The sequence below is a fragment of the Eleginops maclovinus genome, chromosome 23 (genome assembly GCF_036324505.1).
Source record: "Eleginops maclovinus isolate JMC-PN-2008 ecotype Puerto Natales chromosome 23, JC_Emac_rtc_rv5, whole genome shotgun sequence".
NCBI classification, from domain to species: domain Eukaryota; kingdom Metazoa; phylum Chordata; class Actinopteri; order Perciformes; family Eleginopidae; genus Eleginops; species Eleginops maclovinus.
The window spans coordinates 16,221,704-16,243,245 of record NC_086371.1 but is presented as its reverse complement, the minus strand read 5'-3'; the positions used below and the strand labels follow the sequence as shown (position 1 = coordinate 16,243,245).

Genomic DNA, 21,542 nt, shown 5'->3' with positions numbered 1-21,542 from the left:
TTTTGCAGACGAGAGTCTTCTGTGTGTATCCTGACCCACACACGGCATCAACACCCAGACTGATCCAATATCAGGCCTGAATTGACTTATGAAGCAGCCTTGACAATGGTATACATTTTCAGCTTTTTGCAAAGATCTGATCACTCTTTAAGACACCTGAATGGCTTCAACTTGTACTGTATGTTTTCTATATACTTCTTGCGTTGGGGGATCCTGTCAACACTGCAGAATTGCATCACTGAAATTGGGAAAAATAGTTGAAATCAAAGTGCAAAATTTCCGGTCTGCAGCTTCCAGATTGTGATAGCAATTTGAATCCGCCAGCTGAAGTTGAAGACTACGGTGTGTGCTGGAGGGTTATCAAGGTGTGCACTGCAGCTCACGCACTACATTCCACATCTATGCACAGATGTGTCAGAGAATGAGCTTGTGATCCATTGAAATTTCCAATTCCCTTTTTACTAACCAATACATTGCATGTTGGCCTCCAGCACCGCAGTTGCTGAAGCTTACTGGCTTATTTCATCACTTCTCAATGGTTGGCTTCAGTTGTACAACCAAAAACAAGAAGCTGGTGGAGTGAGAGCTGCAACTGAAACCACAGACACTCATTAGAGGTTTTCCCAACCATGAGCATTTTCACCTAAACCTTACTGTTTACACTTCCTGATTTTGAGTCTCATGCTAGTTAAACCCTGTCTGTTGTGACAGTAGTGCTGGTCCATTGACTTCCATTAAAACCTTATTCTTTGTTCACTGGAGTTTTATTCAATAAATGCAGATAGAGTACCTGATATACAAATGGTTAATTTGTTGGTCAAGTATTCTTTAAAGTAAATTTCTGTTTGCAGGACAGAAAGAACAAAGAGCGTAAAAAGATAATTGTTTATTTTGGTTCTTCCCCACCAGTAGTTTATCCACAATCAGACTGAAAGAAAATATAGACTAAAGGTACACAAAATGTGGGGATTTTTAATATATACCACAATTACTTTCATGGAGACAGCATGTGTACTTTAAGAACTAATGCCAATATGATCACTGACTTCAGGGGAATACTCCCATGTTTGGGATTTGGGGTGTATAATGACGAGGATCGGGGAAACGTGTTAGTGACCACAAACAAAACACAAAACCAGATCACTTATCCATAGAACAAAACAATAAATGGTTAACCCACCACTTTCAATAAAATTCCGTTTGGATACAGTAATGGATTGTGCCCACTTGCTAGCGATAACACTCAAAACAAACTTTTCTTTTACCAACTCACAAACCTCTGTAATTGTTTATTATCTAAGTTTTATATATATATAGATATATTTAAATATCTATATATATGTATACACGTAATTAAAATACAAAAAAAAAACTTATTAAAGTGCTTTCTACTGACTCAAACACACAATCTCGGAGAGAATGGTTTGATGCAGTATGTTTGAGAGTTAAAAATCACTTCCTTTCTGATTCGCTGTGTTCATCAGTGCTTAGGGGGAGACCGATGTAAGGCAGCATTGCAGTCGATGCTAGCTGAGAGCACGCCAGTGCCTCAGGTAACATCGCTCATATGCAGCTTACAATGGCCGTCAGATGTCATCAGGTCAAAGGTTACCGAACGTGAAGCCAACCATCTGCCAAGTCCATATAAATACACCTGTGAACTATGGGAAATGTGTCGCGTAAACTAAAGGGATATTCTACTAACATACCAGCGGCACTGTTCCTCCTCCGTGTTAGACACCGCTGATCAGACCAGAAAATCTCTGATTCAGCTTTTAAGACATATTTAATAGAATACAGCCTATATCATAAATGATTAATTTAGTGGAACTCCAAGAGTTTGGGAGGGAAATCCAATCCGATAGAAGTTCAAATGTTGATGAACTATCTTCTCAAGTTGCGTCATGTGTGTGAACATCACTCAAAACTATCTAGGAACTTATGAGTGGCCCTGCCCTCAAGACGTGACGGGCATTGAACACAGATGTCTGGGTGAAAGCTGGTTAATAAGGAGATGCTAGTTGGTACTATGGAGGTAAACTTCTCCGGTACACATTCCACATCCTCTGAAGAACTGGCATGACGTTCACTAAGCACCACTTTCTGATTTACAGGACACAGTCATCATCTTGCAGCATTTCCGCTGAGTGGGGTATAAAAATATAGACATTTGAGACCCTGAATATATGTTCATATGTGATTTTTCTGCAACAAAACGAAACACAATTTACAGCTGTCCCACTCAGTGTACACATTGTCTTTTCTTTTTTTTTTTTACACTCCCCCCCTCCCATCTAAAATGTGTTCTTGCATTACCCCTGGGGGAGGAGGGTTACACCCATTACAACACAGAACACAGAACGGCGATGATGATGTTGTCGTCTTCATCAACAGCATACATCTGTCAATTTATTGTTAATACACTAAAATTACCTCTGGGTGTGTGACACAGATTTACTGGGGGAGGACGAGGAGGAGGAGTGTGTTTGTGTGTGTGTGCGATGACATTACATCAACATGTCTTTGTGGTGCCTGGCTATGTGCTGGCTCTTCTCCGAAGGCCTCCTAAAACCCTTGGTGCAGTAGTCGCAGCGGTGTGGGTAGTCCTTGGTGTGAATGGAGATAACGTGGCGCTTGAAGCCGGAAGCGTCCGTACTGTTATACTCACAATACTGGCACTGATAAACCTTTCTACCACTGTGTGTCTTCATGTGTTTCTTCAGCTCCGCCGGCTGCCGGAAGCCTCGCCGGCAGCGCTTGCACTTGAAGGGGAGGTCCTTCGTGTGCAAGGACAGGATGTGGCGGCTCAAAGTGAAGGTGTCCGGCGCGTTGAAGTTACAATGCCGGCACTGGTGCACCTTGTTGCCCTTGTGTGTTTCCGCGTGCTTCTTCAACTCCGAGGGCCTGTGAAAGCCTTTCTCGCACACGTCACACTGATGGGGGAAGTCCTTGGTGTGCACGGAGATAATGTGTCGTTTCAGGTCACTGGAGTTGGTGCTCTTGTGCTCACAGTGTGGGCACTGGTGGGTCTTGTGACCTTGCACCATCTCTATGTGGCGCTGGAGTTCCCGTGCGTCGGCGTATGCTTGGGGACAGTGGCTGCACTTGAAAGGCAGATCGGCGCCATGCTTGCTCTTGATGTGAGTCTTTAGGTTGGACTGATCTGCACAGCGGAACTCGCAGTGCGGGCAGTGGTAGGGCTTCTCGCCCGTGTGGGTCCGCATGTGTTTCTTCAGCTCTGACGGGTGGCGGAAGCCCTTGGCGCACTCAACGCACACGTGTGCAAAGTTCTTACTGTGCACAGCCAGCAGGTGACGGTTGAGAAGACCCTGTTCAGCGGTCTCATAATCGCAGTACTTGCAGTGATGCAGTTTGGGCTCCCGGTCCTTCACGATGAGCTTGTCAGAGCCCAGAGGACTGGACTCGTGGTAGCGCCGCGCGTATTCGCTGTATTCTGGAGAGCGCTCGTTGTGACTCAGCAGCTTGTGGCTCTCGAGGTGGTTGTGGAAACTGATCTTCTTGTTGGTGGTGAAGTCGCAGTCCGTACACTGGTACTTCTTCTTGAGCAGGTGGTCCGGGTGGTTTTTCATGTGGCATTTGAGGAACCCTCTTGAGCGAAACTTCTTTCCACATAAGTGACAGGGGTAGACGGTCAAGGGCAACCCATCCGGCCCTATGATAACAGCTGGGAGAGGGGGGTGGAAATATTGTTAACAATCCAAAAATATTACATTCTTACGAGCAAATCAATCTTCTTCATACAAATTCTAAATCTATTCATACCAGTTTGACTCTGCCGAATGTCTCCTTTCTTCTTTTTCTTAGTTTTGGGTTTGAGGACCCGGTTGGCCCCGAGTCCCTCTCGGATTTGCAGAAATGGTGTAGCCGCTCCATTCTTCACCTGATCGATGGTGTTACCTGCACGGACAAAATATAATTCACTTTTAATTGTAACTCTTGCTCTAAGTGGCTATTTGAAAATATGCCCTAAAGGCACTCTAAAATCTATTAATGTGGCATATGTCTGAGCTGTGACACATGCTGTATAAACTGTCCCAACAAAATAAACGTTTACTCGTACAGAAAGACGTCTGGTGCACAGCAGCCTCCTCTTACTGATGTCCTTTAAACAGTCAATGTGTCGTATATAAATCATGATCATTTCATTGTCAGCTCATAGTAAAAGAAAGTGTCTGTTTATTATGGGCAAAATAAACATGTTTCAGGTAGTAGGCATAATCTAACTAACAACTGTTTGTTCTGTGCCGATAATTAACGACAGATCTATTTTCGGTGTGTTTTTCCTTTCCATTTCCACATTGCAGACAGTCCGGCACTTTGTTGTATTTTAGCAGTGTGCTTAATGACTATCGGCCAGTAGCTCTCACATCTCATGTGATGAAGGTGCTGGAGAGACTGGTCTTGTCCCATCTCAAACCCAGGTGAAATCATTTCTTGACCCTCTGCATTTTGCCTACCGGCCTCGCTTGGGGGTGGACGATGCCATTATCTACCTGCTGCAGCGTGCTCACTCATACCTGGATGGATCGGGGTGCACTGTGAGAATCACCTTCTTTGATTTCTCCAGTGCATTCAAGACAATCCAGCCACGGCTACGAGTGACAAGCTGCAGGCTATGAGGGTAGACTCGTCCACTATCTCCTGGATTACCAACTACCTCACAGACAGGCCACAGTATGTCCGGCTGGGCAGTGTCCTGTCTGATGTGGTGGTTGGTAGTACAGGAGCCCCACAGGGAACTGTGCTGTCTCCCTTCCTGTTCACCTTATACACCACTGACTTTCAATACAACTCAGTGTCATGTCATCTGCAGACATTTTCAGATGACTCTGCAGTGGTAGGGTGTATAAGGGATGGACAGGGGAAGGAGTACAGAGCAACGGTGGAGGATTATGTGGAGTGGACTGGAAGAAACCATCTGCTTCTGAATGTGGCCAAGACCAGAGAGATGGTCATTGACTTCATGAAGAAGAGGACGTCTCCACTGCCCCTGTGCATTCTGGGAGAGGATGTGGCTGTTGTTGAGGATTACAAATACCTTGGAGTGCACCTAGACAACGGACTGAACTGGAGGGCCAACACTGACGCTGTTTACAAAAAGAGGAAGAGCCGACTATTTCCTGAAGAAGCTGAGATCCTTCAACGTGTGCAGCAAGATGTTGGAGATCTTCTACCAGTCTGTTGTTGCAAGTGCACTCTTCTTTGCTGCTGTCTGCTGGGGGGGCAGCATCAGAGCCGGTGACACCAGCAGACTTAAAACTAATTAAGAAAGCTGGCTCTGTCATTGGCATCAAACTTGACAACTTTGAAGCTGTGGTGGAGAGGAGGACTCTGAACAAACTGTCGTCCATCATGGATAACCCTACCCACCCACTCCACCTGCAGCTGGACAGACAGCAGAGCTCCTTCTCCAACAGACTGCTCCATCTCCGCTATCACAAGGACAGATACAGGAGAACATTCCTGCTCACTGCAATAACACTTCACAATAATTCCCCTCTGGCTGGCAGACAGCTCACAGCTCAATAGCCTCTCTGTTAACTGGACTTATCATGCAACCGTGACATTTGTATATTTGTCATTTTTACTTATTTTTAGTTCTAATTATTGTTATACTTCTTCTTTTTGTATTTCTTTTTTGTATTTCACTGCTGCAATGGAAAAATGTCCCAGTTTGGGATTAATAAAGTATTTCTGATTCTGTATTCTAAAAGCAGTGGAAAGACTGAAGTGAATACACTTTAATAGTTGTATTTTCCCAAGTCTTATATCGTTATGGCGATATTAAATAATGTTATTGCACATATTCCTCATGTCATGCAACTCTAGTTGACACCTTTTGCTCGTTTACAGCCACACAACCCGCCTGACAAAATACACATAAAGCGGTTTCACAAAGAGACATACTGATGTCATCATCGTCATCCTCGTCACTGTCATCCTCATCATCATCTTCTTCTTTCAGGTGGTTCTTGACCGCCATGTAGACCATCTTGTCACGGCCAACTCCCAGTCTGCCTGACGATGCAGCTTCCAGGTCAGGATGGCCGTTCTGGTAATCATCCTCTGTTATTACCTCTGTTCCACCTGGAAGGAGAGAAGATTACAATTTAAATCAGAGCCACGATCAACAAGAAGAATCTAGTTTGGTGTTTAAATGATTTGATTATTCGGAAAAGTCAGTTACCTAAGTCATCATCTGCTTCAGCTTTGAAAATGTAGACTTTAATGACCTCGGAGCCGTCCTCTTTACAGTCCTTGTCTTCCATTACCTCAGTGCTGATCTCCAGGGGAGTGTCTCCTATGTCCAGCTTCTCTCCCACCTCGTCTACTGCAGTAACACAAGTACTCTTAGTTAATAAAAGATAGCAATAATAAAACATGGTATTACATAGGAACAAAATTAATTAAGGTAAATGATGAAATGCTGTCTTACAGGAGATCATGAGGTAATCCTCAGAGCTGCTTCTGGCATCATCATCCTCGTCTGTCTGCAGGGAGACCGACTCCGCTGGCATCTGTTGGTGGATTATGGTCTCCGAGTTGGCTTCTGTCACCATCAAGCCTTCTGACACGAGCTGGTGGTCCAGCGTGTTGTCCTGGTGCTCAGACAGCAGCTCCGCCACAAACACCTGGTCTGGCATGTCATCGTGGTGGTGGTTTGAGTCCTGGATGAGGTCTGCTGTTAGGACATGGTGATGGTGGTGGTGGTGGTGGTGGTGGTGGTGATGATGGGGGTCCAGATCTTCCTCTATTGCAACCTCTGTGCCCAGAATATTGTCAGGCATGATCACACTGTGTTCTGAGGTCACCATGTCTTCATTGCTAATTTCATGGGCCTCTACTCCTTGAGAATGCAGACTCTCCACATCTACCTCCAGACTGTCAACAACATCCGCTTCCAAACCCTCCACCTCCACTTCTTCCTCAAGGCCCTCGACGACGTGAGCGCCCAGGTCTTCGACATCAACCTCAGTTTCCAGGCCCTCCACCACATGCGCCTCCAGACCCTCCACTTCCACTTCGCCATCAAGGCCCTCGACAACCTGAGCCTCCAGCTCTACCACATGTGTCTGTAGCCCTTCAACCACTTCTGCCTCCAAGCAGTCAACATCTGCATGTAAGCTCTCCACCACTTCTGTCTCAAGTTCTTCCACCACCTCGGTTTCGAGGCCATGAACCTCAAGCTCATGCTCCAGGAGGATGCCCTCGTCCGTCATCACATCAGAAAGAAGCATACCCTCAGGCACAGACACCACAATATGCTCCCCGTCGATGTGAGCCAGACCCCCCATGCCTGCAACTGTAAATACAGGACACAAAGAGAGGGCTGCATGACAAAGAGCTACCAAAAACAAAATTAGCATTGTAGCTAGAGCACATATCTGAGCAGATCGTAATATTGTATAATATTGGGGAAAGCAATCACCTGCTCTATGGTGGCATGATGTGAAAATGTCAGAATGTATGTAGCAGTGACCTTTTTATTTAGGTAGGCAATAAAAACAAATGATTTGTCCCTTTCAATGTGACAAATTCAACCTGACTGTATAGAATAGTATATAAAGGGTTAGAGTTAAAGATATATAATGAATTGACACATTTCACCTTAAAGATGTTTAGGTCTTAGCATAACCTTAACTTGTTGGATGGTGTGTATTGGATCACATTTTGAGATTATTGGTTTTCAGCTTGTCCTATTTGACCACTCACCAAAGTCTTGCATGATCATAGCGTGGGGCATCTTAAGCTCCTGAGTGTGTAGCTCCAACACTCCTCCTCCTTGATCCATGTCTTTACTTGGGGAAAAGCCTTAAAATTACAGTGTACACTGTGTTAGCAGTTTTCTTGTACTGTGTTAGTGTGCTTTACTAAAGTGAAAATGAAAGCAAAAGGGACAATGCCACACAGACATGTACTCAATACATACCTTCACATTTGATGACAAACCCCTTAGAATACAACCAACAGGGTTATTGATGTGCTTCCTTCCATCAAGTTAATCAATCCCTTGGTAAAAGAAAACAAACAAACATGAACAATCGGCACTCATAGGCATTGTGCTCATCATAGAAGGAAACAGAAATGAGGAGATATTACAACACAACTTGTATACATGGGCTCAGCTTTATAATAAGAACACTGTTACCACCATAAAATAATGGCATGTGTATGAGTAACGTTAAAACTCAGGGCAGAAGACTGTCACTGAGGAGGAGGAGGGCAGTTTCGTTGTTGACCACTGGCTCCATCCATTGCTTATAAGTAGTACTACATGCGGCTTCAACCTGATATAGCAATACACCTGGAGCTGGTTGAGCCTGATGGCTGCAGCCCAGCTGAGACAAAGGGCTGTCCCGCTCAGTGTGCAGGAGGACGAGCCCAGAGTCAACGGCTCTGATTGCTATTGAAAGATGAGTCCTGCTTGTTTATGTATAAAGGAATGTATTGCCGTCGCATGACGGTTCAAAATAAGCCAAGTGTGTAATGTCTGCAAGGATCTGTAGTGACGTTAAGGTCCAACTGATACATAATATAAGGATACAATAAGCACCGTGCCGCTGCATTTGTGTTATTTAATACGTATTTACTCGAGACTTTCAAAACATCTACACTTGCTTCGAGTTTATGGCCGCCAATGAAAGTACCGCAGACGTTATGCAATGCATACCAGGGCGGCTACCGCCCTCCACCCACCAGAGCTAACTAGCAAGCGAGCTATGACTGATCCTCCAGGCGCCATTTTGTTTTAGCATGATGGCTAATTCAAGGAATACGACAACTGCCCTTTTTTGACCATTTTAAAATCAAATTCACACAACGTTACACCCTGAATAAAGGCACCCGCATTACCAACAAACCAACATGCCACATAAGACAATTGTTTTGAAAGGCGCTCTAATCCGCGCGACGACGGTCTTCCTGTCGGCTAGCTAGCTTGCTAGGCTAAGTGAAGCAGCTTGTGCCGCATTATCTTCCATGTTGTTTTCCAAAAGGCTGAAAGAGGCCCGCTACGGCCGACTGGGCCCTTGCGTCTTATTTCACATGCCTTTCTAACCGATTCAAAATTAATTTACCTGATAGCGTCGTCTTCTGACTCTATCGGTGTTTCTCCACCTTCTCAGTTTTGTCTGTTATTGTTTTGGTTTATTTTTGACGGTAAGCTAAGTGCGGCCTGCAGTTTTGGATCCCCGGGCACCCTTTGCTAGGCCTCGGCCAATCAGCTTTCTTCCTGACAAGCAGAGGGAGGGCGGGGGGCAGACAATGCGTGGCCTCGTTTACCGCTGATCCCTTACTATTTGCGTCATGCATAAGAGAGCAGAGTAACGTTAAAACACTTTATTATAATGGGAACATGTGTGTGCCCGGATCTGAGACACGAAATTCAAATGTTATCATATCATGAAATATTTTTTCAAATATGGGGCCGACTTCGACCAGATTTTGTTTTCGCAGATGAGGCCTGTGGGCCATTTTGTCATAAGGGGAGGGTAGCGTCGAGCACTCATTTGTGAGGCGCTTGGTGATGCACACAGGGAGGAAATTTCCGGGAGAGGCTGCCGCTACTGCTTGTGCTGCGGAGGGATTGAATAGTGTGACTAATGTGCCTGCCATGCAAATACACCTCGACTTGCATGGTTTATATAATACAAAAATAAACGCAATTGCAGCAATGAAAGTTTCAGGGTGGACTTTATTTTTTAAATTTGAATTACAGCTCCTAATTGTCAGAGGCACTCTGCATGAGGGTGCATAGCTGTCTAAGGCACAAGGCCTTCGTGCATAAACATCTTCTTCATTACAGTGGTATCCAAAAGAACATTTAAAACCACCTATAGATATGCAGTAAAAATGCCTGCAAAATGCAGTAATATAACAGTACCTTCGATGTCAAGATTCTTCTGAATTAGAAAGAGTGTTGCAGCGGAAATGCACCTTGGCACAAACCATATATTTCCATGTTTGTATTATTTATAAGGGCAGTGTGGTTTACATGAGTTGCCTAGCTGTGTAAGCAAAGACTATAACTCAAATACAACACCAAACTATAGATAATTTCACAATGAACCAATTAAACAATCAAATTCACACATCATTGTGGGACACATGAACGATTTGTTATATTGCAGTTACACAATGATAAGGGGGGAAAAACAACAAAACCAAGCATGCAACACTCAGCACCTTCATCTAGTAAGAATTCCCACAAAAAAATCGACAAACCACCAATATCTTCATTTAGACCGTCTTCATATCAATTACATCAACAGAGCAGTAGCCTTTAATATTCCAGCAGTTTCTCGGAATTACCATAGAAAAATAAGTAAAATTGACAAACAAATCTTCTGGAAGCTCAGAGTTGGTCCATATCACAATTATAGAGCGCATGTGTGCATTTTTGTCTGCCTACACACTGTTCCTCTCTGTGTGGGTTGACAATGTTTCATGCGAGGGAAAGAGATGAGTCTTGACTACGAATCCAGTGAAGCCCAGCACTCCACTCTATAATTAGAGGACCCAAAGGTTGTACAACACATTTGTGGACACAGTGGCTGTGTTCTTTGTACAAGGACAGATAAAGGGGAGAGGTCAGGGGAGGGTTTCAGCAGTTATCATCCTTCCATCACCCGCAACGCTCAGTAACAGCCATCTTTCCATGATTCATCTGACATTTTAGTCATGCCAAAAGACCTGCCACAGAAAAGAAAGTTAGCCTTCGTTCACAAAAGAGACAAAGTATCCTACAAAGGACATAAATACAATATTCCCATAATTAAGTTTGTTAACATTCCCTAATAGCTTTTAAGCACTCACCTCCTGGGGGGCTGTGAAAGTTTACTTCTGGTAGGTGCCTGTCCTCTGCCCGCGCCAGCCCTCCCTGCTCCAGTGGAGGCTCTCCCGGATGTGTAGGCTCCTCCATTAGCAGAACCGACTGACTGGACCCTGCGGCCCCCTCCACCAGGGGCTGCTTGGACAACAGGCAGACCTCTGGAAGAACGACCAGCTGCCATTGGAGGGACGGCTTTAACCGGAGTCCGCAGAGAGAGAGGTGACTGGCCGTTGCCACGCATCCGACTACAAGCCATACCTAGAGTGGAAGAGAGACACAGTGGTATAATAGGATCTCAAACCACTATTGCTTTCTGTCAATTTTTGAAATAAAAATATTTTATTTAATATACAAAGGTTAAATAACCTGTAACTTAATTTCAAACTACACTTGTGGCCTGTGGGAGTTGCATGAAAGGGTGTCAAGAGCAATACTGGAATACCAAGGATGAGGTTAAAGGAAAGTAATGAATAATGAAATGAAATAATCATGTAGCAGGTAAGTGAAAGGAGGGTTACCCCTACATTACTTGGGGTATGTCAAGGAAGGAGTAGTGGCAGAATTTGTGATGGTTTGCAGAACTCTTACATGTCTGCGACCCACATATTGTATGAATGAGTATTAAATAACATGAGTAGGTTAGAGTTATACATGTGTTTTTATGTATCAGAATGATTATCAATGGGGAATACATATATTTATGTACATTCCCTGCAAAGACACGAAAATTGAATTTATTTTGGAGATCTCACATGTTTAGAAATGTATATAAACGTGGATAAAGTGGGTGATTGTTGTGTGCATACATACTTAATGTTTCTACTTGTGTCTTTGTTGTGTTTCTTAGCTGTGGTCATGCAAAGGTTTGAGGATATACAGTGTTAGGATAAGAGTGACACTGAAACGGGTATATGCAACGCAGACACAGATGGGGTGGTGTGGACCAGGTGAGGATGGTAGGGTTACCTGTGGAGGGGGAGTGGGTCAGGTGGGACATGCGGTTGCCAGAGCTTTGGAGGTTAGCCTCCATGCTGCGGCTGTTTCTGACTGCTTCCAGGGATCGTAGGCTGGTGCGGGGGGCCAGATTAGGCATGCTGTGCCTCAACTCTTCTGGAACCACACGTACATGACACATTCAGCTACAGTGTGTGTTATCACAGCTTTGGATACAACAAGAATCACTGTGATGGCCACGCTGATCTTCTGGACATATGGTATGAATGCTAAACTATCTGTGGTATTGGCCTACCTTCGCTCTTTGCAAATTTCAGCAGCTCTGCACTGGGACCCTGAAGTGACCGTCTGGGTGTTCTTGTGCGTGGGGCCCCGAGTCGGCTGCTGTATTCCTGGCCATGGTTGGAGGTCGAGGGAGACAGGCACCGTGGTGAGCCTAAGGGCGAAGGCGTGAAGCGATGACGTCGCTGGGGCATGGAGCAGAACTCATCCTCTTCGTCCTCCAGGCTGTAACTGTCAAATTCCTGATCGCTGTAGGTGCCGCCCCGCCGCAGGGACTGCAGAGAGGTGGTGGAGCTGCGGCGTGATGCAGTTGCTGAGCTGGAGGCATAATCCTGTCTCAGACCTAACACCAAAAACATGAAGTTAAAAAAGGAAACTGCATGTACACAGAGTTATGCAAATAAACTTGCAGATTCATAAAAAACAAAGAAAAACAGAATCAACGTATCTAGAGATGTAAGAAAATGATTACTGTGCCTTGTTTATTTCTTTATCAGCTGTCACAAACTGTAGTCTACTGTTTAAAATGTGGAAACACATTCAAATGTAATGTCCAGCACACGATGGCCACAACACCTCTACTCACTTTCTTCCTGCAGGCGAGCCATGATCTGGACATCAGTGAGATCCTGCAGCTTATAGCCCATAGAGATGGAGTCATCGGATGTGCTGAGCTCACTGTCAATGGAGGACTGCGAGCTCAGAGCTGAATGCATGGTTGTTGGGACACCTGTAGAAACACAGTCGGGTATCTGTTACAACAAGCTGCATCTGACACATAAATGGTAACAATAATCAGTCATTTCCACTTCTGTTCAGGGGGAAATACTTAAAGTGCTCAAAGAAAAAGCTCTCCAGATAGGAAAGAAACAATGGCTGCACCTTCATCGTGATTCAAAACACCCATCAGACTAGTATTCATTTAAATGTGTCTTTTTCAAAAATAAACCCAAACAGGGACAGGTTATAACCATATAACCAAGAATGCCTGGTACAAAAAATAAATTCACCACCCAAAAAAACTAATGGATTTTAAGGCAGTGTCCCCCTTTTGAGACCCCAAAATAATGATGACAAATGTTTGACCTTCACCTATGTTTTTGACTGATTTATTTGCGGTCTGTGGGATCTGTCAGACTCAGGTCAGGTTCATATAATTGTATTATCAATATTTACATATTACATATTATTATTCAATAAAACATATAATCGCCTCAAGGTTAACAAGCAGAGTATTAAATAAGTTGATTACATTTTAGAGATGATGAATAATAATCACAGTTTTCTTTTATCAGTATTGTGATAAGAATGACTTTACATTTGAAATCATTTGAATAAACTGAACACTTCTTTTCACTTCTTTGTAAATTATACCATTTACCTTTTACTTTTTGTAGTCGCAAAAACGTTTTTATGAGACACATTCTGAATGTAAATATTTCAGGCTATCATCTTCATTTGATTATAGAAAGCCATCAATGGAATCACTACTAGAAAGTTTGGTATCTGCCCAGGAAATCAGTATGCAAATATTCCCCTGACATGCGTGTTTCTGTCCATCACAGGCTTAACAATCAGACTGAGGTAAATGAGAAATGACATCATCATCCAGGGGCATTTCGTTATGCAAAGAGTCTGGGATTAGATAGCATCACCACTGACAAGCCAGGCATTTACACGATCATGCAAAGATTTGTTATTTTCAGGGTGTTCATAACATCAGCATGGCGTGCTGCGGGACAAAGTGAGGAGCAACAAAAATGCTAAGTAAAAATCCCAACAGAGTCAAGATCACCAGCAGTATACATTTTACACCGGGTCGCATTGCCAAACACCTTCAGAGACCTGTGTTTTTATCCCATTAGTAAGAAAAACAAACATATACACTCTGACCATCTTCCAAAACACACGGGTGTATCTGTTAGTGTGCCAGGTGCACATTGTTCACAATCCATTCAAAACACTCAAGAGAAGCTGGCATGATGTTTACACTATTGGCTATAGAGAATAGCATCTTTTGTTTTGTTTTTGTAAGAATAAAAATAACCTTTTTATCACAAATATAATACAAATATTGTGGTTTGTGTGAAGTGAAGGGATGGGCAAAATCTGTTTGTAATGCTGACGTGTGTTGGGCGGGACGGCTAAGAGAAACCTTTGTCATTTAAGAAACTATTCAACTATTCTTTGTAGTCGTAAAACAAATGGTTAACAATGGCTACCTGGCACACGTAAATATTTAATTCAAATAAAACTCAAGGTGTGTTTCGAAAAATGGTTAAAGTAATGTGCAGTGTATGCGACACACAGCTGGGTAAAACATGCTAGAATTGTCTTTGAAAATAACCATTGGGATCCCAGAGGAGACACAGTGTTGATGCATTAGTGCACACACAACTCAACTGACCTACATCCGTACAATAACTGACGCCAATCCCACTGTAGTGTTGAGCAGAACATGAGGAGCAGAGTGTGTTAATGTCATGCCATACCTGAGCTGCCACAGGTTAGTAGGGATTTGTTAGTTGATTTGTGGTACCCAGGAGAGATCAGGCCTGAGCCGGCCGAGCCTGCCTCTGCTGGGCTACTGTACATGTTCCTCCATCGAGACGCTGCGGGGAACAGGAGAGGAGAGATTAGATATTCTCCTAGAAGAATACACATGCTTTAAAAAGTGATGACATAAAAGAGAGGCATGAAGAAAACTAAAATAAAAATATGGAAGGGCTTGATTGATTTTAAGGGCCTCATCTTAAGCACTACCGCAGGCTGTTGCAGGTGCAGCAGCGCAAAGTGCAAAAGACCGAGCTGAAGGTAGAAAGATAAGAGGGTGTGGTGATGAATAAATAACAGTGACCAAAGACGACAGCTGAACAAACGAAGGATCAGATCCCCAGGAAATCCTGTTATTGCCTGGATGGTGCGGACACCTCGTGCCACCAGAGGCAGATGGTGAGGGGTAATTTAGGCTTAATTGGATTTAAACAAATAATGTAATAATCGGTTGGGAGAGGAGTATGTATGAATGCATCAATGCAACTCTTTTAAAGTTATAATTGCAAAATCTTTTTTACTAGATAATTCCATTAGATCAAAATGTGACAGCAGCGTTGTATTTAAAAGAAAATAAAAAAGGCTATTTTTTTGGGGGGGGGGGACGCACAGATTTAATAAGCTCCAGTTACCTGATGTCTTCCGCATAAACGGACAGCGGGCAGAGTTATAACCAACCAGGCAGATGTGTGTGTTTTTGTAGCTAGGTGTCATTCGCATGTGATATTTTGAAGGTAAGCACAATGCATGTCTGTGCGGAATGGCTCTGCGCTGTACTGCATGTGACCAATCAGAAGCAAATTTATCAACATATGAGTCCTGCTGTCATCAGATGACTGTGGGGGTTTAATTAAACTATTGTATAAAACTGTAGTTGTCAATGTACGAGTCAACCATATTTTTGATTGATAAATGTAGACTAATTTGCAGGCGTTTTTGCTTTAACCACACTAACAGTATTGATGTTTAATGTAGCACACAATAGCTTTTAAGATCAAACCAAACATGATAATCTAGAGTTCACTGAAATGTCTTTTTTTCACCTTTTCTGCTAACCCTTTACGCTAACAGGCAGTTTCATGGCCTGCTGCTGCCGTTTAAAAACGGAAAGCTGACAGGGGTGGGGGGTGGTAGGGGTAACCCAACCCAGCCCATGACTTCATGTGGTCATTCAGCCCTGGTGTGAATGGCTCTGTTGTTTAGGTTCTGCGGTGTGCAGGAAGTAGGAGCCGCCGCTGGCAGGGTAAATAATATATGAGGCCTGTTGGATCAGACACCAACTTCTTTCCTCACGTAGAGACGTACACACCATGTACACATTCGCCGTGAGAGCTCGGGCTTTGTCACACAACTATAAACACCCACAGATCAGTGCACCCACACACTAGTGGTGAGCGGTAAATAAGAAAGCAGTTCATTCACAGAGGAGGGTAACTCTGTCTCCCTGTGCTGATTTACGTGCATTAACTCACATCTAAGGGAGAGACACTTGTTTCAATGACCTTCAGATACACATACAAGTGTCTTAGTTTGAACGTTTTCCAAGCTTAGACTTGTGAAGATGAGAATAAAAATACAGATATATTAAAACTTTGGCATAGACACTTCAAAGGGTTTTATTTGAAAATGTATGTGTATGTGTGTGTGTGTGTGTGTGTGTGTGTGTGTGTGTGTGTGTGTGTGTGTGTGTGTGTGTGTGTACATACACTGGTCCAGGCGGTTAATCAGGGTCCGGCAAGCTATTTCGGTCTCCGGGCTGCGATGGTCTAGAGCCTGCCGACACCATTTCAGTGTAGACTCTGACCCTGCTACTTGCTTTTTTGGAGACACATACAGCCTGTAGAGAAGAGACGACAAAAGAAAGACAAACTATTAACAAGAGAGGGAGAGGAACGACAAAGAGTAAAGGGGAGTGGGGAAAACTGAGGTAGGGCAATGGCAGTTCAGTAAGCCTAATCTACATTTTATTAAACATGCAAGTGCCAGCAACAACTGAACAAATGCTGGAGATTGAGTAAACTCCCGGCCTAGTTATGCACTTAAAGAGTATTTAGCATGCGATGCATAGTCTGAATGTTTTTCACAATGTACAACAGAGGCAGATTTAACGTTGAACCACTGAATAGAACGCTTGAAAGCCTTCGAATGGTTTGTTTAAAGTGAATTATGTACTTGGATCAAACAGTGAGTGGGTAAATACTTTAAGTAGGTAATGCATCCTTGAAAGTCCTTATCGCAGCCTACACCTAGTTCTAAAACATGACTGCTAAATACACATTTGCCTCATCTTAATCTCCCTTACACATCATGCCCATCCTGTAATGACAGGCCACAGGCAGGCGGACATGTTTTAGCAGCCATGGTGCTTTTGATGCAGTGACACAAAGTCCCCGTCGGAAAGCAACTCTTGAATTTCCAAAGCCTCCTCTGGGATTTGTCTCGTGCTGCCCCGCTGAGAGCAAACTGCCGGTCAAATGGTTGATTCTTTGAGTTAGATACACAAAAGGCCCGGACAGAATGCTTCTGGATGAATAAACGAGAAATCATCTTCCCATTCGGTAAACACAAAAGGAACCATTTCCCACTGGAATGAGCACCAATACTGAGAGCAATATTCAGGTCACACACCCTGCCAGAGAGCACAGATTCTGTGTGAGTGTAGGGGGGGGGGGGAGCAGGAGCTACCTCTCTCACTCACGATACTTGTGTTTGATGTGGAATAACGAGTCAACTGCTACTTGTGTTTGATCCAGTTTCAGTCACAGGTGGCTGTTGCTTTGCAAGACACAGGTCTGCAAATGTATTGCCATTAACAAAACTGTTACACCAAAACAAACACCCCATACCGGAATGATCGCACCGTCAGTTTTCAAACAATATTGAAGTTTATCTGAGATGCAGAGAACAACAACATAGAACACTTTAATTCTATAAATACTTCGAATAAACCTCATAGTTATGTTATGGTAGTTTTATTCTGCTCGACTGCTAGTGTGAGGTGCGTAAATTAAGTTGTTTTAAATTAAGGCCTGGGTGTGAAGTCCAACAAGCACCACTTTACTGGGCTAAGAGTTCAAGATGAACATTGGAATGGGAATTTTGAGTTGACCTGGCAGATTTAAGTTGAACTTGTCTTGTCCCATCAATCGTGGAGACTATTATTTGGAGTGCAGACACTGTGCCATTGGCAACCTATTTTTGTCTCTTGTACTCTAGGACTTTTAATGTTAAACGCACAACAAGAGGCCCTGTAGCGGCTGTCAGCTCGTGTGTTACTCTCCGTGCTGCGTTCTGGTCCCACAGGGGGGCCCTCGGATCACATGCTGCGCAATCCCACCCAAAGCAGTTTAGCCATGCGGCTGCCTCCAGCTCAGAGCAGATGAGATTATGTCAGCGTTGGGATTACTGGATGTTTTGGCTATGATAACCTCACAAAGCACATATGGTATGGCTAATTATGTGAAACTGAAAATAAGCTGCGAATGGTCGGACTGTTAAGCTGCTGGAGTGACCATCAGGAACACAATATGGTAGCTGTTTGAGGCAAGGCAATGTGTGACGCATTTAAACATATGTTTAGACTAAACTTTGGCATGAAATATCCATGGATTAGAAATTAACCTTCTATTCCTGGTCCTCCTGTGCAATTAGAATCATAATTAGGCAATCAGGTGATTATATTCTGCCAATTAAAGTGGAGGAAACAAGCTAAGGTCATCTTGTCTACAAAACAAACTTGGTTTTTATAGGGGTCAACCGGTCCTACATTTAGGAAATAACCAATGCAGATATGGCTTAGTTGATCTTTAATGCATTGTGTAACACAGCTTAGTGAATTTAGATGTATGCACGGTCCACAATAACAACAACTATTATTATTACAATTTTCTTTTCTTGAAGCAGCGTAAGAGAACGCTTATTGTTACCATATTGTTTTCATTCAAGCTTAGTATTTTAAAAAATGTGTTCATTATAACCTGTCAAACAGGCTGTAGATACGTCACATCTGTTTTCACCTTGGTCACTCAGGGAGATCAGAGTTAAGTTAAAGATACAATACACAGTCTCTCATCTGTGTATTCTGAGCATGTTCACGCATATTTTTTACCGCCACTTCAATGTCTCTCTTACTCTCTCTTCTCCAACCATAACACTTCCTCATGACCTCCTAATCACAGAAAAAATTCGGAGCTAGTGGTCACAGTTAAGCAAAGCTTTGAAAGTAGAGGGAAATAATTCTTGATCCTGTAGATGAGAGGAAAAAATGCATAGTCTAAACAGTGCATAGTCACTTCCTGTGGGGGAGAAACACACTTTGAAGTTAGAGGTTAAAATGAAAAAGCACAAGTGACTCATATGGCTAAAGGGGCTCCTCTCTACTTATACACAGCGAACGTAAGGTGCAACTTTAAATGTGGCATTGCTCTTGCCTGGGTTACCAGAAATGTAAATCCCTTGAGGGTTTTCTCTTATTTACTGGCCCATATGAGGAGGTATTTTACGTGACGTCTCTTTCTCACAGTTTTCTCAATATTTAGATGCATCACACCGGTCTGTGTATTGACAGAAAAATATGTTGGATAACCCAAACAAGAGAGATAAAAGAAGGTTATCAGCATTATCAGAGACAAATAAATGAAAACATACCAACTATCTTCATCATCTACTTCCGCACACTCATCCTCCAAATCCAGGACATCCACTTCATCCAGTGCACTTTGGTCCACCCCGGAGTCGCTCTCTGCAAGTGTCTCAGACTCATAACTTTCCTGAGAGGGGCTTTCCGGTGTCTGGCACTGTCCCGCTCCATTGCTGCAGGTCAAGGTGAGAAAGCTCTCCTGTGGTCCCTGGTCATGGTCTTCATCCTCTTCCTCCAGCCTGTTGGTCACGGGGAGAGGAGACATGTCTTCACCGCTGCTGCTGTCCTGAGGTGGAGACAGCTCCAATCTCAGGTGGGAGTTGTTCACTTCTTCACAACTCAGCCTCTCATTAATATTTACAGTGGCTGTGTGGCTGATAGATTTACTCCCTCTGTTGCGAAGGGTCTCATTCTGGACCTCCAACCTGCGAACAAGCTCCTGAAGCTTTCGGACCTCCTCCAGCTCCTCCCCTGGCAGGTCCTGACCCCCCTTTTCTTCCTCGCACCCGGTCTTGGAGCTCTCCATGAGGCCAGTGGGACAGCCATTGTCGGCCTGGGGGAGCACACTGGCACTGTCCGGGACCACCATGCTCCTACTCTATAGGGGAGGAAGAGTTACATTACATTTTGCATGAAGACAATAAACAACAGGTCGACAGCATAGGCTGCATAAAATATTAGCTCAAGCTTGCTTGATAGTACTACATCCAAGCTCACCTTATATTTCTTCCTGCACCATTATTAAATGGGCAGCATCATCTCAACAAAACAATAACAACTCAGCACATGATACAGTGAATGAAATAAGAAAGCAGTTCAAATATCTCATTCATTCACATGCAAAGCTTTTGGTCAATGAAGTAGCTTTGGTATCAATGCGCCACTTCTAACGTTACAAGTTAGCTCATTTCAGCTAATAATCGCCAGTGCCTACATGACGCCGACCACTTTTTTTCTCGTTACGTTGCTAACTAAGCATCACCAATAACCTTTGCAAGAAGCTAGCTAAAAGAATACGATGCAAACCTCAACATTACCTTTAAGCAGTGGATCTCCAGAAGCTTCATTGTACTAAATCTAGTCGTTCATTTATATGTTAATAGGTCATGTTAGCTGAACTAGCATGCTAACAGGAAAACAACCATACCGGTGAGTGAGCCGTGTTGTCCCAGTTGTCCCTGCGGAGCTGATGACTGAGCTTGCCCGCCACTCGCAGCTCAAACTCCGCGCTGCAACAGCGACCACATGAATGAAGAAGAGATTTACACACACATGGATTGATCCTCCACCGAAGCTAGAGAATGATTGTCAAGACACCGGAATATATATCTCAGTTAAGCTAGTCCATGTTTTCTTTCTGCTTGAGCATCACGGATGTGCTATCGCTCTCTGCTAACTAGCTTGTTGATGGACTTTAGTGAACAGACCTGCAGAAGCCTCGGCCCTCCCCTTCTGGGCTGTCTCCGTTATTTGGCGCCTCCTATGGGAAAGATGTGGTAGTGTGATACCATCTTTGTGTAATCTATATTGAAGCCATTAGGTGTCGCTGTCACATAAAAGTGCTACAAATTGCTGCATTAAAATACACCTTATAAACATTTCTGCTATTAATAATGACAGTGTAATTTGTATTTTTTCCCATTCTTTGAAATAGTACTATTGACATGTTACTGCGATCCATTTTACTGGACAGCATGTATCTCACAACAATTCAGTACTGAAAACTGATCTTAATAGGCTACTACTTGAGTTTACTGATAACGTTTTTATGTTTTAGTCAACTATTAAACTTTAAAAAATAAGTGTTTTGAGGCAATACATCAGAAAACAGGTAACTTACTGAGTTTCTGCACATTTATATTCAAAGGTCAGGCACCTATAGGAGGACGATGATCTTTCTAGAAGTTAACAGCACTGGAATCCTACAAAAAAAAAGCTTACTTAAAAACGTGGGACTTCTTTATTTGTGCATACAACAATGCAGGCCAGTGAAACTGCTAAAGAAAATAAACTAATACGTTTTGTTATGAATATGAAAACTGATATGCACGTACAGTGGGGCAAAAAAGTATTTAGTCAGCCACCAATTGTGCAAGTTGTCCCATTTAAAAAGATGAGAGAGGCCTGTAGACAGAAAGAAAGAAAAATCCAGGAAATCACATTGTAGGATTTTTAATGAATTAATTGGTAAATTCCTCGGTAAAATAAGTATTTGGTCACCTACAAACAAGAAAGATTTCTGGCTCTCACAGACCTGTAACT

At 43.3% G+C, this 21,542-nt stretch overlaps 2 protein-coding genes across 5 annotated transcripts; both read right to left on the bottom strand.

Moving 5' to 3' along the window:
- Positions 1-871: 871 nt before the first annotated feature.
- On the bottom strand, positions 872-9,275 carry znf711 (zinc finger protein 711). The gene is made up of 8 exons (XM_063877180.1): positions 9,099-9,275; positions 7,952-8,031; positions 7,735-7,833; positions 6,458-7,324; positions 6,209-6,352; positions 5,929-6,108; positions 3,784-3,918; positions 872-3,685 (listed from the first exon to the last, which is right to left on the bottom strand). The coding sequence occupies exons 3-8, from the start codon at positions 7,811-7,813 to the stop codon at positions 2,508-2,510; spliced, it is 2,583 nt and encodes an 860-aa protein (XP_063733250.1). The 5' UTR covers positions 7,814-7,833; positions 7,952-8,031; positions 9,099-9,275; the 3' UTR covers positions 872-2,507.
- A 422-nt stretch (positions 9,276-9,697) lies between these two features.
- Positions 9,698-20,877, bottom strand: zgc:66447 (SLAIN motif-containing protein-like). Of its 4 annotated transcripts, none has more exons than XM_063877195.1 (9): positions 20,318-20,877; positions 19,289-19,878; positions 16,348-16,478; positions 14,581-14,700; positions 12,675-12,818; positions 12,102-12,431; positions 11,819-11,959; positions 10,837-11,110; positions 9,698-10,713 (listed from the first exon to the last, which is right to left on the bottom strand). In XM_063877195.1, the coding sequence occupies exons 1-9, from the start codon at positions 20,345-20,347 to the stop codon at positions 10,659-10,661; spliced, it is 1,815 nt and encodes a 604-aa protein (XP_063733265.1). In that variant the 5' UTR covers positions 20,348-20,877; the 3' UTR covers positions 9,698-10,658. The 4 variants fall into 4 exon arrangements, with proteins under 4 accessions (XP_063733265.1, XP_063733264.1, XP_063733266.1 ...); XM_063877194.1 differs by having other exon boundaries at positions 11,819-11,962; positions 20,318-20,866; XM_063877196.1 differs by having other exon boundaries at positions 11,819-11,962; positions 20,428-20,761.
- Between the last annotated feature and the right edge of the window lie 665 nt (positions 20,878-21,542).